Below are 14461 nucleotides of genomic sequence, written 5' to 3' on the forward strand. Positions count from 1 at the left end.
ACACACACACACACACACACACACACACACACACACACAGGATGTTTTAACGAATGGTCAACAGACGAAAGCAAAGGTCAAAGGTCGTTCAGCGCAGCGTCAGAAACACGAGTTCATCTGTTTCAGTGTCTGATCACATTTTTCACGACCTCTGATTTTTTTTGATTGTAGAAATGTAAAAGGGAAATATTGTTTTTATTTATTTTTTATTTCTAAAACAAAAAAAAATTCAGACCTTTCTGCTGACACATCGTTTGTCCCGATGCGAGCACTTTTAAAAAACCAATGGGAGAAGCAGTATTGATGCTGGAGCCACTTTCACACTGCTCTCTCCCATAGACACAGTACACCGAGGCGTGGGCGTGGTTCCAGTGCCTCCATCTGACACGCCCCCAGCGTCTCAGGGCAGAGAAATGCTTGTTTTTCTATGATTTTTCATCTTTTAAATGTGTCTCAGTGGTCAATGACACGTGTTTCTGTGGTGTAACAAACTCTTAACACACATTTATTTCTGCTTTTCACAGACTTTTAATAAAAATACCTCAAGTTGGGGGCGTTTCTCACCAATTTTTAAGTACGATTAAAAGTGTATTAATTAGATTAATTAATTACAGAGTATAATTAATTGCACAAGTTTTTATTCTCTTGACAGCATTAACGTGTAGGCAAGTCAAGGCCAATGTATTTGTATTTCATACACAAGGCATTTCAATGAACTTTACATGATTAAAAAGTGCAACAGATTTTTTTTTAATGTTTCAATAGGAACATTAAAATCAGCAGTAAAAACTTTTAATCAACAATAGCATGATTGTAAAAATCTCCCTGTCAGTCATACGCAGTAGAGAAAAGGAGGAAATGGTTCACCATGATAGAGAAAGGAGAAAATCAGTGTTTGTTGCTCTTCCAGTTAAACCTCGAGTATCTGAGGCAGAAAAACCTCCAAACCTGCGACGCCATCTTGTTTTTGATGCTAACATGCTATCATGCTAAAATACTATAGTTCAACTTATGGAGGATGACCATACGTTCACATTTACCTCGACATTTCCTCTTTTCATGTTTGTGTGGGTTTCTCAGTCACCCTGAATGCATTTAATGACCATAACTCTGCTAATATTTGCTCTATTTTAGTTTAGTTTCTGAAAGCTGTTTACATCATGTCATTACACAGATTTAATGAATAAATATCATCATGAAGATAATGATCAAACCTGGAGGTTCACAGAGGGATTAGAAAGTTAGAATGTAGTTAAGGTCTCATCATCTGGTCTAGACCTCATCACCTCCTGTCTCCATGACAACAGACAGAATAAAGCTGTCAGCATGGGACCATGGGATGGAAACATTAACATTTGTTTATTTAAATGTATATTTAATGATTATTTAATGTTCTGTAAGCCTTGACTTTATTGTTATAGTTTTGAACACATTGTTATAATAACGCATATTAAAGATGATTAACATCAGTCACCATTGATTTCACTTTTATTCCTGTCTTTGTTATAAAGAGAGAAATTAATTTTTAAACCTTATAGACAATTACAACTTATTTATTGGGGCGGTGTGTAGCTCAGTGGGTTGTACGGAGGCTGTAGTTCCTCACCTGCAGCGGGTCCAGGTTCGATTCCCGGCCTGGGACCCCTCCCTGTGTGTCATTACCTGCTCTCTCTGACCCCCTCCTGTCAAGCAACTGTCATATAAAGGCCACTAGAGCCAAAAAAAATCAAAAAAAAAGTGGTACATGAATATAAATACCTTGGTGTCATAATTGATGATTCCCTCACTTTTAAACTTTTCATTGACAAACTTGTGAGGAAATTAAAACTTAAATTGCGTTTTTTCTTCTGCAACAAGACATGTTTTTCTTTTGGTGTAAAGAAGCTCCTTGTCTCTGCCACATTCTTATCTGTGTTAGATTATGGTGACCTTTTTTATATGAAGGCTTCTTGTACATGTCTTCTGATGGTGGACTCTGTTTATCATTCTGCTCTGAGGTTCATCACAAACTGTAGAGCCATGACATCACTGTGAGCTGTACTCTCAGGTGGGATGGCCTTCCCTGTACACTAGGAGGCAGTGTCATTGGTTTACTTTTATTTATAAGGCTCTTCTTGGATTACTGCCCTCTTACATCTGTACATTACTTACAAAGAGAAGTACGAACACTTTTGCACTGAGATCCAATGATCAGCTGTTGCTCACGGTTCCTTTTGCCCGCACAGAGCTGGGGAAAAAAGCCTTTGTACATGCAGCTCCTTGTGTTTGGAACATGCTGCAAAGAGACTGGAATCTGACGGAGTTTTTATCCTTGAATGCTTTTAAAATGAAACTGAGAGAATTTGAGACTGCCTCAGTTGTCTGTAGTTGTTTTATTTGATTCTTATGTTATCCTGTCATTTTAATGTAATGTAAATGTATTTCTGTTCAGTGTTGTAACTTTGCTGCCTCTTGGCCAGGACTCCCTTGAAAAAGAGGTTTTTAATCTCAACGGGATTTTTTTTTCCTGGTTAAATAAAGGTTAAATAAAAAATAAACACTCTGCTACAGTTCTTCTGCTTTTTGTTAAACGTCTTTCAGGTTGAATCCACTCCACGGTGGGTGGTGAACATTGTTAGCGTAGCAAATAAAGCTAAATGTAGGTGTTTAGTGCAGAGGAGAAGCTCTCTGTCTTTACACTGTAACGTGATAACTTCTAACTTATATTTAGATTCACTCTGAAAGAAACGCCTCTCAGACTCTTAGTTTGGATCAGGGTCAAACCACAGCGCTGCGCTAGCTGTGCTAGCTGTGCTAGCTGCAGTGGGGCTGACCTTTGACCTCAGTCAGAAACCTGTTCAACCAACAGACAGTAGAGCCATGGTTTCAGAGCCTGTACTTTTACTTTTATTGTAGATTGACAATGACCTCTGGATGTGTTCACTGACTGTGGTTATTTTCAGATTTTTGCTGTTGTTTTTTGTACTTCTGTAATTCTTTTTCTATTTTGTAGTCATCTTGTATGTTTTTGGTTTCTTTTTCATAATTTTGTGCATTTTAGGAGTTCATTTGTGCATTTTTGTTATGATGTATGTTTTTGGTTTCGTCCAGAGCCATATATTTATATATTTATATCTATATATATATATATATATAGAGAGAGAGAGAGTTGCATCAACTCCATTCACTCCAATACAGGGGTCCCCAGTCCTGGTCCTCAAGAGCCACTATCCAGCATGTTTTAGCAGATGTGTTGGAAGAGGGAAACATCTAAAACATGCTGGATAGCGGCTCTTGAGGACCATGATTGGGGACCCCTGCTCCAATGGTTCGGTTTTTACAGCAATGGAGCCTCACAATAGTTCCAGGAAGTGATCAGTTTACTCTTGTAGCCAATGAAGCTAGAGCTGATTAGATGGTTTGTGATGCACTTTTGAACGGTAACACATTATTATTATTATTATTATTATTATTATTATCAGCGTATCTAAACCCATTAACGTGTGCATTAAGGAATGTTTGTGGATTATCCCCCGTGAAACTAGTCCATTTTTATTTTTATTTTTATTTGTTGTATTTTCATTTTTTATTATTATTTTTTTATTGTGAGATACACTGCTGTTGTTTTCATGTTCAAAAGAAAGAGAAAAAAATTCTAAATTCTTAGAAAAAAAAGGGATTATTATCAGATTCACAGCATTTACTTCACACAGTTTTATCTACACACATAGGACACATATCTTCTTCTTTATCAAACAATAAGCTTTTCAATTGTGTTATTGGTGGAAAAAGTGCAAATGAAGTGTTGAATATGATATGTCGCAGATTTTTTTTATTGTTATAACCCTGATTATTATTTTTTAGATTTCTCCTGCTAACTAATGCTAACCATTTATTTCTCCTCTGGTTCAGTTTGAAGACAAACATTTGACCTCCTTTATCAGAACGATTGGAGCATCCCCATACAGCACAGCAAACTGTATGACAACTTATTAATGTTTCTGACTTTGTTAGACATTTATTTAATTAATTTATCTTGGTACATAAGTGCATAGTAAAAAATCTAATGTCTATTTTTATATATGTATAAACATAATAAATGTGTTTTCAATGTGTCCTGTCTGGATGTGGTGTTTTTTAATTACCACTTTTTTAAGAAAATTAAAGAAAATTCAAAGCAATACATACTGTATATAATACATATTAACACATTTTTAACCAAATTAATGTTGGTCTTAACTATGTCAAAAAAGCAGGTAAGCTTTTTACACTAAATATTAAGATGAATTTATGTTAGGAAAAAAACTATTTATAGAATTACATAAACATATAATGTATATAAACATACATATGACTGTGTACTGGATAAATATTGTCAATCAATGCAGTTATTGATGACAAATAACCAAAAATCACAGTTTTGTTTCTAGTAATCAATGGATTTGAACGGACCACCAATAACTTCAGTCTTACATGAATCACGTGACGGTCAAACATTTTAGACGTCCGTTGTCACAACTCTCTCTCTAAAGGGCTCTGGTTTCTTATTCTATATTTTTCTGAAATTTTTAGCATTTTTTGAGTTAATTTATGTTTTGATGTTATTTTGTACAATTTTAGTTTTGTTTTCTGTATTTTTCTGTAATCTTGTTCATTTTGGGAGTTAATTTGTGTTTTTGATGTAATTTTGTGTATTTTTGTTGTCATTTCGTGGGATTTTGGAGTCACTTTGTTTTGGGGCCACTGAGGGCCACATGTGGCCCCTGGAGCCGTCAGTCGTCTCAGCCTCTTCTTGCGTTCTTTCACATTTGTTTGGTTTTGGTCAGGCGTCCTTGAGGGCCCCTCCCTCGCTGCTTCCCTGACGGCAGTGAACAAGATCTCACACACATTCAGCTGCAGACTCAGGAGGAAGAAGAAGGAGTAGACGAAGAAGAAGAATTGAAAGAAGGAGAAGAATTAGAAGAAGAATTAAAAGAAGAAGAATTGGAAGAAGAAGAAAAAGAAGAAGAAGGTGAGAGCAGGAAATGGAGATGGAACCAGAACAGAAACACGAGCCTCACCTAGAGTACAAAGGTGCTCACCAGGCCTTCAGGGAGCGCTGGAAGCAGACCGATGACACCATGTGTCGCCACAGCATGTCCTTCCACCTGCACCACACGTTGAGGAGCGAGTTCTTTGCCAGCTACCTGTACCTGCTGGAGAAGATCCCTGTGGGTGAGAGCTTTAATCATCAGCACATGCACAGGTCACATGTTCTTTTCTCTTCCTGTTTGGATCCACTAATGATTCATGGAGTCAAAGTGATTTCAAATGTGAACGCTGCCCAGTGACTGACACGCTGCGTTTCAGGAGCGTGGGATATTTTAAACAGCTTCTAATTATAGGGAGTGTAAACAGATCCAGGCCGTGTGCAAAGTTCAGGATCTCCTTCCTCAAGTTAAACACCTGATCACAGGGTGTAACGGTTCAGCTGGAGATCGTCACAACTGGTGACAGGGTTCATGGTTCACCCATAGCAGCTATGTTTTCATAGTCACAAAGGGCAGAAAACCTTCCATGAGAACCTAAATTAGATCCTCCACTGTTTTAATAAATGTGGTTTAAAACCTTCTAAATGTCCTTATTAGTAGATCTATGTCTAACAAAACACATTATAATTCACCGTATTAGTTTTATTTATTATTTCACTCCAACAGAAAACAATGGGATGTTTACAGTCAATGGGGCCGTGTGACATCATCATTCATATTATTTCAAGATGGAGGAACACAGGCTCTAAAACTGTAAAGTCGTAACTAAATGAATATGGTACATTTAGAAGATTTTAGAACATATTTGTAAAACCAGTGGAGGATCTTTTAAGATAAGGGGAATTTGGGAAATATTAAAAAATATATACTTTTCATGAGAAATATTTATTGGAATTAACCAGAATATGGGAGAAACTTTGAATATCTGTATTATATTTAAAGCATAAACATTGGCATCCATTAAAAATAATACAATTGAATTCTTGGGATTATCAAAGTTGGAATTTTTCCCATGGGAGTTAATGAGGAATGAATTGGGATGGGAAATATATTTTAGTTTAATCAGTTATTTAAAACTAATCCCAATTTATGCTTAATTCCAATAAATAATTCCCTTGGAAAGTTTAGATTTTTGGAATAATCCCAAAATTCCAGCTCTTATGTTCCTGTTACTTGTGGTTTTCACGGTAAATATTGCATTTTGTGTGGTTTCAGGTCTGTAGTGTTAAAGCTGTGTCCTATGATAGGAGCAAACATTATATTTTGGGGGAAATCTAAGGACATGTGGAATGTTTGAAGCTTCATGTTTCTGTGTTTGGAACGTGTCACCCAATCCGTGGGAAATGTTTCCTTCATCCTGTGGATTAATCTTGGCTCAGAGAAACTTTGTAGCTGTGATCCTGCTGAGACACATTTAGAGTCTAATTATCGCTCTGTGATATCATCTTTGGACTTCTGGAAGGAGCTGAAATAATTCCTCATCAGGGACGTCAAACTGACCTCAGACCTTTTTATTTTAGCCACGGCACACATTCAACTGGCAGCTTTGCTCATTTTCTTTCATTATTTTAAATAAGAAAGTGGAAGTAGAAATGTTGAACAAAACTTGTCTTTTCTTGCAATATCCTGAAAAAGTTTGAAAGTAAAAAAACAAACCAACTCTGTAGAAACATCAGTGATGTGCCGTGACCACTAGGGTTGGGTAGGCACGTTGCAAATCGAGACCACCAATGACAATTTCATATGTTTCTGCTGTCAAGTGTTAATTCAATGCAAATCAACTTTATTTGTATAGCGTAATTTACAACAAAGTCATCTCAATGCACTTATCAAAATATAAAATTCATAATAATAAAGAAAAAACCCAACAAGATCCACATGAACAAGTATTTATCATCTAACAAAATCAACATCATAAACACCATTAAAGAAACATAAACAATTATTTAATATAGCCTCCATACTCTCCAACAAGATAGATCTCATGACACGACAGCACATATGTTGTTTGTGTTGGAAACACAGAAACATGGAGAAAATGACAACAACAACAACTCAGAACAGCCTCAGTGAGGAGCATCCACAAAGTCATTCCTTCCTTTTGTTCCATTCACTGTAGAAAGAACCAACAATGTTCTGACCTTACCTTTGCTGAAGGTCTGGTAGCTCAGGTGTTGGTCTCCATCTTTTAAAAGCTGTTGTTTTTCCTCAAAAAAAAGTTTCTCTATCATCTCTAGCGCTGTTATTCTGACTGTAGTGTTATCCCGCCCACTAGCTAGCGAACGTAGCAGCAGTGGTCACATGGCATTTATTCACTAATGTACTGTGAACTTGCGTATAGCATTTAGCATAGCGCGGTTACGTGCAAAGGCAGTGTAGAGAACTGACTTTGCACGTAAATGGTTTTCATCTTGGGGAACTGACTGAGCATGTGTAAACACAAAAACATGCTATTGGAACAAAGGCAGAGCAGCAACGTGCCTTTGGGAGGGGGCGTGGCCTCCCTCTGCCTTACCGCGGAGTGAAAAAAAAAAAAGACTGTGCAGCTGTTCCAGGAAATAGCGCTGTTTAGTCATTTGGGCTTTGAAATGCACAAAATGCTGACACTTTAAGTAAGTAAGTAGTTTATTTATAAAGTGCTTTTTACAGATAAAATCACAAAGTGCTGTACAGAGTTGTGGTAAAAGTACAAGTGCAACACAATAGAATAATAAAACAAGAGTGCATAAATATCATAAGAACAGCAACATTAAAGGATAAATAAAAATTAAAATCCAGTAACTAAAAGCTTTACTGTAAAGTGAAGTCTTCAGCAGTTTTTTAAAAGTAACCACACAGTTGAGATCCCTGAGAGACTGGTGCAGGTTATTCCAGAGTCTGGGAGCTACAGCCTGGAACACCAGGTCTCCTCTGGTTTTAAATGTAGTTTTTGGGGTCTTTAGGAGACCCTGACCTGAAGACTGAAGGCATCGCCCTGATGAGTAGGGGTACAACAAGTCTGAGATATATTTAGGGGCCTGACCATGTAATGCTCGGAACGTGAGAACTAATATTTTATATTCTATGTGAAACTTAACTGGAAGCCAGTGCAGAGTAGCTAGAATGGTGGTGATGTGGGATGTTCTAGAAGCACCAGTTAAAAGTCTGGCAGCAGCTTCTGAACGATCTGGAGTCTGTTTAGGGTCGACTTATTAAAACATGTAAAAACAGAATTACAGTAGTCAATACGAGATGATATAAATGTGTGTATGACCAGTTCTAGATCTGATTTTAATAATAAATGTCTGACTTTAGAGATATTTGTCAGATGATGAAACAGTTTTTAGTCAGTAGATGACAGTGACCCTCCAAAGACATGAACTGATCAAACACAAGGTTTTAACAGATGAGCCCAGATCACCAAGAGACTTTTAATCACATGATCAGAGTTTATGTTTTATTAGAATTTATCTGGAGATCATTTGATGACAACCAGGATATACAGTCTAAGAACTCTGATAAAAAGTGAAACGCTGAGTCATTAAAGGAGCAGTACAACTGGATATCATCAGCATAAAAATGATAAGACATATTTTTAAAACCATGATCAACCGACCAAGAGGCATCAGATACAATAAAAACTAAACAGGAACCAGAACAGAGCCCTGGGCTACTCCACATGACAGGTTGGACATATTAGACATTACATCATTAATAGTAACATTAAAGGTTCTTCTATTAATATAAGAGGTAAACCATTGGAGAACAGTACCAGAAAACACATCTCAGATATAAGTGGATCAACCAGTATACTATGATCTACTGTATCAAAGGCAGCATCAGATCAAGTCAAACTAAAACTGTGTAACGACCAGAGTCAGTGACATCATCACATCACTAGAAACTTTCAGAAGATCAGTTTCAGTGGATTGATCTAAAACCAGATTAATATTTATCATAAATATCATGCTGTTCCATGTATGAGGTTAGCTGCTTAGCAACCACTTTTTCCATGGTTTAAAACTTATAGGTACTGTCACCCTTGGGTAGGCACTGCCTACCTTGCCTACCCTGACTGCACGTCACTGAGAAACAGTGTAAAAGCATTTTTTAGCTTCAATGAACTCGTTAACCTTTGTTAACATTTCATTTAACAGTTTTATTAGTGACCTTTCAATTTTCAAATGATTTTAACAAATATTGCCTCAAAAAGTTCAGGACACACTTTCACTTTTTAGGCTAAACGTGTCCCATTCATTTCAATTGGGACTGCAGAGGGAAATGCTGGCTTCTGATTGGTTGATGTGTCATAGGTCATCTTTAATAGCCAATCAGACGGCCCTGTCAAAAATAAAAGCTGATTTTCGTCAGTAAAAGCAATTAGTCCGTTCACCGCCAACAAGGGTTGGTTTTATTTCTTTGTTTATTTACAGTTGAACTCCAAAACTAATGGAGGGATCTGATGATCCAGATCAATATCCACAATCTGGATCAGTTTTAAAGATTGAAAAATCCCTATCTCCCATCACTCAGGGACATACAGGTACATCTGAAGCTCTTTGATCCACCAGGTTCTCCATCAGGTTCTCATCCTCGGGTTCCTCGGGTTCTTCCTGTCTTTGTGTTGGTGCAGTGAAGCTGTTCCCTGTCACCTGTGAGATCATCAAAGGAGAGAAGCAGTTCTACTACAGGGCACAGCAGTTCTACCAGGACGTCCCCGCCTCAGAGGAAGGAATGATGGGAGACTTTGTGGAGATTTCCAACATAGATCTGGAAGGTTCTCGTCAGTTTCTCCAGAGGTTTGTGGTGAGTGGTCACATGAAGGATCCTCCACTGTTTTTACAAATATGTCCTAAAACCTTCAAAAGGTTCTTAGTATTAGATCTATGTCTAACAAAATACATTAATATATGCCATAATCATTTAATTTCCTTTTAGAAATAGGACTACTTTACAGTTTTAGAGCCTGTGTTCCTCCATCTTGAAATCATGTGATCGATGATGTCACGCGGCCCCACTGCCTGTAAACATCCATTGTTTTCTATTGGAATGAAACATTCAGCCTGATTTATAGATCATTTAGTAGCTTTTTAGATCATTTGAAGTAGACAATGACGCAGAGAAGAAGAGTTCTCCTAAGAGACCTTTACTCTCCCTTAAACTGTGTGCTGACACACTGGTGACTGAATGTTTCACTCCAATAGAAAACAATGAGATGTTTACAGGCAGTGGGGCTATGTGACATCATCAATCATATCATTTCAGGATGGAGGAACACAGGCTCTAAAACTGTAAAGTAGTCCTATTTTTAAAAGGAAATTAAAATAATATGGTGCATAATAATGTGTTTTGTTAGACAAAGATCAACTAATAAGGACATTCAGTGGAGGATCCTTTAAGAACATTCACCCACTGTGGTTTAAGGTCTCCAGGTTCTCTGATTGTTGTTGGGTCCACCTGTAGAACACTTAGTGTATGTTGCCCCCCCCCAGGGTCCAGGTAAAGCAGGCACTCACTGTGCGTTGGACTGTGGCTCAGGGATCGGACGCGTCACTAAAGGTGTGCTGCTTCCTGTCTTTGAGAAGATGGAGATGGCCGACATGATGGAGCACTTCCTGCTTCACGCACACGAGAAGTACCTAGGAGAGGACGCCGACCGCATCGAGACATATTACTGCTACACCCTGCAGGAGTTCACACCCCCCAGGAACAAGTACGACCTGATCTGGATGCAGTGGGTGGCCTGTGAGTAGCAACCAAAGCACTTCTGCCATGTTCTTAAAGGACCCTCTACTCTTTCTACAAATGTGTCCTAAAACCTTCTAAATAATCTTATTAGTAGATCTATGTCTAACAAAACACATTATTATGCACCATATTAGTTTAATAGCCTTTTAAAAACAGGGCTACTTTACAGTTTTAGAGCCTGTGTTCCTCCATCTTGAAATCACATGATTGATGATGTCACAAGGCCCCACTGCCTTCTTCTTGCTTCTCTCGACGAGGTCAGTCGCACTCTCTGTTTCTCCCTCCCTTCCGTCTTATCTCTCTCCTAGCTGCTGCTTTGTCAGGTCTTGTGAAACTAACAAGAGCCTCTCTCTGTAACTCATCCAAAACCGGAATAATGGAATTAATTAGTTGGTCTCTCAGTGCTATCGATCAGATTTTTTCGACGCAAAGAACCAGGGGTGGTGACCCCGCATGTCCAAGCGGGACGTTTGCGGCTGGATACACACTTGACCCTTGGAACAAGTGGCGAGTTGTGTGTCTGTCCATCCTTTCCGTGGAAGACGTGGAGGACATCTACATGATTGGAATAATGATAGTAGGCATGCTGCTGATCGGAGCTGGTGGCTTCCTAATCTATCGAAAAGTCCGTACTACTCTGGCGACTGTTTTGGAAAAGCTGCCAGTGATTTCTGAAGGATGTAGCAGGGCTCTGAACACTCAGACTCATGTGTTGATCGATATCAAAAGCAAGCAAGAGCTGCTTTTGGATCGTCTACGCGTTATGGATAACAACTGGGAGAAGTTCGAGACCAGGCTTGGAAGTGGAAACTAGGCCACTCATTGGATTACAGCAGAGAGACCCAGGACAGAAGGCTATTGGAAATTAACATAGCCTGTATCAAATCACATTGCTTATCTCCCTTTCAGCTCCCCAGCCAGCCAAGGCTAAAGCCAAGGTTGTCTCAACTCTTATCACCAGGAAGTTTCTGCAGACGGCGGCTCTTACCCCCCACTCCCTCCCCCCGCTCCTTCCCTACATTCCTCCTGGAACTGTTGATGCTGAACTTTTCCACACGTCATCTGGTTATCAGTAACGCAGCTACAGGTCTTCAACTTCAAATGCCTCGTCGGCCATCTTTCCCCACCTCCCAACCGCAGCTGCATGGAGGCGTGGTTGCAGCGCCGACTGGCAGCACGCCCATGTCCCCAAAAGGCTGGACTCCTGTTGTTCTTCCCACCTGACCCCCTCCCCCAGCCAACCTCCCACCCAACCCTTCCTACATGCCTTGTCTCGAGTTGTTTGACTGTGTCATGCTTACATTATGTTTGCAGAGGCGGTTTTTTTTTCCTGGTTTCACACTGCTTTCTCTGTTTAGGGAAATCAGTTTCAAACTGGCAGTTTTTTTTTCCCCTCACCCCTCCTCTCCTCCTGTTATTGATCCCTTTTTCACCTAAATATGTGGGCGCCGCAAATGGCTGCTCCGGTGTGTTGATGTGTCTCCTTTCACTGCAACTACCTAGTCAAATTCCTCGTATTGTTCTAAACTGTACCTGGTCAATAAAGCTGATTCTGATTCTGATACTGATTCTGATTCTAAACATCCCATTGTTTTCTATTGGAGTGAAACATTCAGCCTGATTTATAGATTATTCAGTAGTTTTTTCAGTCACAATAACAACTTGTGCTGATTTTAGTTGCTCTAAATAATCAGGAAAAGTTAAATATTTCAATGTAAAAAAAAACAGTTGTGACCCAAAAAAATCTGTGAAAGCAGGGGGCGACAGTTCCCACTCTGATGTTTGGTTGTAGACAATGAAGCAGGGAAGAAGAGCTCTCCTAAGGGACCTTCACTATCCCTTAAACAGTGCGCTGACACACTCTGGTGGCTAAAGTTGGTGAGTAAATCACAGACTGTTGAAGGACTCCCACCCAAAAGGACTTCTATTCTCAGGTTTTGTGTGTTAAAGTTTTATAAAGTAAATAAATAATTATAATAGTGATATACTTGATGTAGTATAACATAATAAAAAATGTTTATTTTTATTTTTTTCATTATTTATTTTCTCTTTTTCTTTTCTTTCATTCTTCCTTTTTTTCTTTTCTTTTTTTCTTCTTATGATGTAGCATAACATAACGTAGCAAAATAGTGATGTAGTGTTGCATAAAATAACAGGATGTTGCTTAGCGTAGTTTAGCATGAATAAACTAAATAAAATATCCTTTTACTTTTCTCTTAATAATTTTATATTTCAATAGCGCTTTGAGAGAACTATTGTAATTTGTGCTATCTAAATGAATTTGAACTGAATTGAATAACGTCCGCTGGCACAACATGTAGCATAACGTAGCTTAGCATAAAGCAACATAATATAACGTACATAAGATAATGTAAAGCTAAAGATAAACAAGGACAAGATAAAGCTGAAGTCAGATAAACGGGAGACAAACTCATCCATTACACCTATGTTTTTCTGATGTCTGGTTTCCTCTTCCTTTTCCTCCTCTTCCTCTGTTTCCAGGTCACCTGACGGACAAAGACCTGATGAACTTCCTGAAGCGCTGTAAGAAGAGCCTGCGTCCAAACGGCGTGATCATCCTGAAAGACAACATGGCACGTCAGGGCTGTAAACTGGACTCCATTGACAGCAGCATCAGTCGCCACCTGGACATCATGAGGGGCATCATCGCCGTGGCCGGCCTGGAGGTGCTGGCCGTGGAGAAACAGGAGGGTCTCCCCGACATCATCATGCCCGTGTGGATGATTGCCATGAAGTAGAGAAGTAGAACGTCACCAAACACCATTTGATTCCAGTCTGCGTTCAACAGGGAGCTGCTTTGTTCTTATGTTTGGAAAAGCAGTGACAAGGTCGGGCTTTCCAGGAGGTCCTCGTACCCCCAAAACTTCCCGGTTCATTTGTGACACCAAAACACTGCTAGGATTGAGAGTTGAAGTTGATCTGAATCTTGAAACTAAGACAAACAGGAGATAAACATTACTTTAATTCATCCGATGAACCTAAAAACATATTTAACAAACCTTTATCATCATTTTCCTCTAACGAGTGATTCATCAAACCATTAAAATGCACTGATGGGCCTGTGATGAAACTTCTAAAGCTTTCAATATTTACCTTCTCACAATTGTTACAGTATATATTTAATTTTTAAGATTGACGTGTAAATGTTGTTTTTACGTGTAATTGTTTTATATTTTTACTGTATTTTAAGTAAACTGTGTCAAAAATGTAAATATGACGTATGTTTAAGATCAAGCATTGCCAACACCACCAGGCTCTCCAGGAAGTCCCTGTTCTCCCAAAACTTTGAGTTTAGAAAGACATGAAAACACACAAAAACATAAGAACTGAGTTTTTAATTTAAAACTTCAGCTCTTTCATAAAATAAAGATAGTTTGTGTGTTTTGACGAGTTTTCATCTGTTTGTTTTTGTCTTTGTAAAATAAATAAATAAAATAAAATAATTTAACAAAATAAAAGCCTGGATTTTTTTTTACTTTCCAATTTTCTTGATAAACAATTTGTTTCTTCCAAATTATTTAGGAAAAAAAAAACTTTTTCAAAAGTTTTGAATTTTTTAAATATATATTTGATAGGGATGTAACGATTCACTCAACTCCCGAAACGATTCGATTCACGATACGAGGTTGACGATACGATTCTCTCACGATTTATTTTACATAATGGGACTGTAGTCAAATTTTCATTGTCAAAAGAATCCCTTG

General features: G+C 38.4%; 1 protein-coding gene across 1 annotated transcript; it reads left to right on the forward strand.

Annotated features, from left to right (window-relative positions):
* The first annotated feature begins 4820 nt into the window (after positions 1 to 4820).
* Positions 4821 to 14119, forward strand: ntmt2 (N-terminal Xaa-Pro-Lys N-methyltransferase). Its single transcript, XM_028444540.1, has 4 exons — positions 4821 to 5193; positions 9622 to 9794; positions 10481 to 10733; positions 13239 to 14119. Exons 1-4 carry the CDS (start codon positions 5004 to 5006, stop codon positions 13493 to 13495), a joined length of 873 nt encoding a protein of 290 aa, XP_028300341.1. The 5' UTR covers positions 4821 to 5003; the 3' UTR covers positions 13496 to 14119.
* Positions 14120 to 14461: the final 342 nt, after the last annotated feature.

The sequence above is a fragment of the Gouania willdenowi genome, chromosome 4 (assembly GCF_900634775.1).
Source record: "Gouania willdenowi chromosome 4, fGouWil2.1, whole genome shotgun sequence".
Taxonomy (NCBI): Eukaryota; Metazoa; Chordata; class Actinopteri; order Blenniiformes; family Gobiesocidae; genus Gouania; species Gouania willdenowi.